The sequence below is a fragment of the Dendroctonus ponderosae genome, unplaced genomic scaffold (genome assembly GCF_020466585.1).
Source record: "Dendroctonus ponderosae isolate FM_Combo_2020 unplaced genomic scaffold, Dpon_F_20191213v2 Dpon_F_20191213_10, whole genome shotgun sequence".
NCBI classification, from domain to species: domain Eukaryota; kingdom Metazoa; phylum Arthropoda; class Insecta; order Coleoptera; family Curculionidae; genus Dendroctonus; species Dendroctonus ponderosae.
The window spans coordinates 853,447-856,360 of NW_026017111.1; the positions used below are offsets into that span (position 1 = coordinate 853,447).

The 2,914-nt window shown below is 40.0% G+C and overlaps 1 protein-coding gene across 1 annotated transcript in view; it reads left to right on the forward strand.

Annotated features, from left to right (window-relative positions):
• Window positions 1-2,914, forward strand: part of LOC109536979 (adipokinetic hormone/corazonin-related peptide receptor variant I) — a gene marked incomplete at its 3' end in the record, with an annotated part of 8,378 nt that overhangs the window by 1,069 nt on the left and 4,395 nt on the right. Inside the window, 1 exon segment of the mRNA XM_048662020.1 lies at window positions 664-971. Within this exon segment, the coding sequence (XP_048517977.1) occupies window positions 687-971 (285 nt within the window). The 5' untranslated portion in view covers window positions 664-686.

Consider the following 2,914-nt stretch of genomic DNA (forward strand, 5'->3'; position numbering starts at 1 on the left):
AAAAATATTGCCAACTAATACCGATTCCGATCGCAAAGTGGATGCTTTTCTCAACTTCCCCTGCACCTTAAAAAATTCGCATCTTCCAAATGAAACTAAACAGAAATTTGATATTTTTACCATCTTTAGAACGCGCTTGGCTCTATGGAAGGCTCTAAAAACCACCTTGATTCCCGCTGTTTTCCAACCTAACAAGTATCGATCCCAAAATGCATGTTTTTAGTCAAGTCCGCTATTTTCTTAAACAGATAAAGCTCCATAAAAACGGCTCACAAGAGCGATTTGCAAAAAAGACCGAAGAGAAATACAAAGTAGACTATTCGGCAAGAATGTTTGGAAATGGAAGTCTGTGTCTGTAATCTTCGGGCATTTAAAACGGAATTAACGTTGCAAAACAATAGAAGGGAGAGAACAATGGAGGCAACAAAAGCATTTGCCGAAACCGGGTGAACCTTAATTCGAGTTTTCTAAACTGGAGTTGAAATTTCGCGAGAAAACTTATTAATTCGGACGCTTTCTTGTACAGGTGGGTAATCGACACTTTGATACGACAAGACATTTATTTCAGCTAACGCAACAAATAGTTGATGTAGTCGCAATCACATTATAATACTTCCGTATAAACTCCGTTCGAACATTAACATAATTATGCGTTTGTTACAGATCGCACGGTGTCAACGTGAAAAATGAGAGAAGCGAAAGATTCTCCCGACGCCGGGAATATTGTGGAGGATCATCGGAACTTGTTGGAATGGACCGACACCACAAACATTGCAGACGCGGAACATCATCTGCCTATCAACATGCAGTTCAACGATGGCCACAGACTGTCCATTGCAGTCTACAGTGTTCTCATGGTGTTTTCGGCCATTGCCAACATAACAGTTTTAGTGTTGTTAATGAAGCGGCGCCGACACCAGCCTTCAAGGATCAACACTATGCTGATGCATCTAGCCATTGCTGATCTATTGGTAAGAGGAAAACTGGGAAAATTCTCCTGAAAAACGGCTTTCTCCATTGTTCTGCTAGCTTTCATCAAAAGTCCATTGATGTGTTTGTGGCGAATTAAAGGAAACGTGCGCTGGAATGATTAGCAGCCGTTTCCTTAACGCGGGATAATGAATTAGTTCGTGAGGGTCTTATTGAGGGATTCCTGCAGACGCGAAACGTCGGATTAAGTTCGGACGCAACTAATTCGAATAAATATCAGTTTGGGGGAGTGTTCGCAATTAATGCGACCTCAAATCACATCAAACTCGAAATTGTCAACAACTTTTTATGGGTGGTTTCGCCCTCAAAAACTTCTCGTTTAAACATCGCGCTCATTTGCCTACAGGCAAGACAACAACATGAAAAAACACTCCCAAAAACACCAATTGAAACAACAGCAGGTCTCAGTAAAAAACAGATTAATTCCATTGAGTTTGTTCAGTGTCTGGATTACCTATCGACGTCTTCAGTTTTTGCACCTCACTCGCGTTAAGCTTTAACAGGGAAACTTTCTGGAAAAACTGATTGGGCGATTGGCCTGGAGGATGGCTCAGCTAACGCCGAAACGTTCCCGAAACCCCGGCTAATCAACATTCATGTATTCGCTGAGCGACGAGAGGCTCAATTTAAAATCCTATTTATCTGTTTGATTGAAACAGCCAGCCTTTAGGCCTTTCGGGAATTATGCATTAATGGCCGGAATATTTCCGGATGTTCCTGTTTGATGGGGTAGAAGTGAGCGATATTCAGACTTGAAGCTGATTGAATCGCGCAAACATGCACTAGAAATGTGGAAAGTTACGCAATCGCGACTTTATCAATCACTCTTGGTAGGCAAAGTGATTTTAGAGGCGCATTGATCAGTAGGTTATCAGTGGCAAATTCGTCGTATTATTTGCCCGTCCTCAAAATGCCTTATGAGCTGAGATAAATGAAAGGAAAGTAGTTCAGACGGTGGAGGCAAAAGGGACGGGGAAATTATTGGCATGAGTGGAAATTTCAATTTCCATCCCGTCTTATGGAAAACTTATTTTCGTTTGCCAAGCGATTCCAACGTGGAAGGTTTTTTTGAACGGCCAAAGGAGAAAATAATGGTCGCACTCCACTTTTCAATAGCTTATCTATACAATTAAGCCTTCAAGTTCCGATACTAAGTAGGCCTGGGTAACTCAGTGAATTTTTAGGAGTTGGCGCAGTGCTACGCAAACGGCTTGGAGGCGCAGTAACTTCCAATTTTATGGGCCATTTATCAATAACATTTTTAACATTTCTTCAGAATTTTCCAGTTTTAGCAAAGTTACTGTTTTTTCTAAAGCCTCAATATTCACAAAAACTGCTTTTTGGCCAGAGAAAACAAACGCATTTAATCAATATTTGGAAAACTCTCCACCAGCATAGCAGTGAATTTCCGGATTATTCCGTCATGTCTGGTATAGTAGGCCCATTTTTTGACAACCCAATGATATTGTGGCCAAGCGGCCAGGCCTACAAGCGCCAAATCGCCGGTTATACGTGTGATTTGCTCAAAGTTTTTCGACGATTAAAGACATCGAATTCGTCAAATTGGAAAAAGTTGGGCTTAGTACTGTTATAATTTATAACAGATTATTTGGAACTCTTCATTCCTCTGAAGACTAGAATTTGTTAAAAAATGTGGTTTTTTAGTTTTGACTGAATTTTGTTTCGCTTTACTTTTTACTCAAAAGTGCTCTATTTGGTATTTTTGCTTAAAAATACTTCATTGTATATACTTTCCTGACTGTGTTTCAATTTCAAATCAAATTCATTCCTGGGTTTCGTTTATTTATTGTCTCTATTTATGAATCAAGATACGTTTCGGTGTATTTTTCCACCATCATCAGTTTTTATGTGTAGCGTTGTTGCTGCTTTAAGCCTTGGCATGCATTTTTTGGCACGCAAAAAT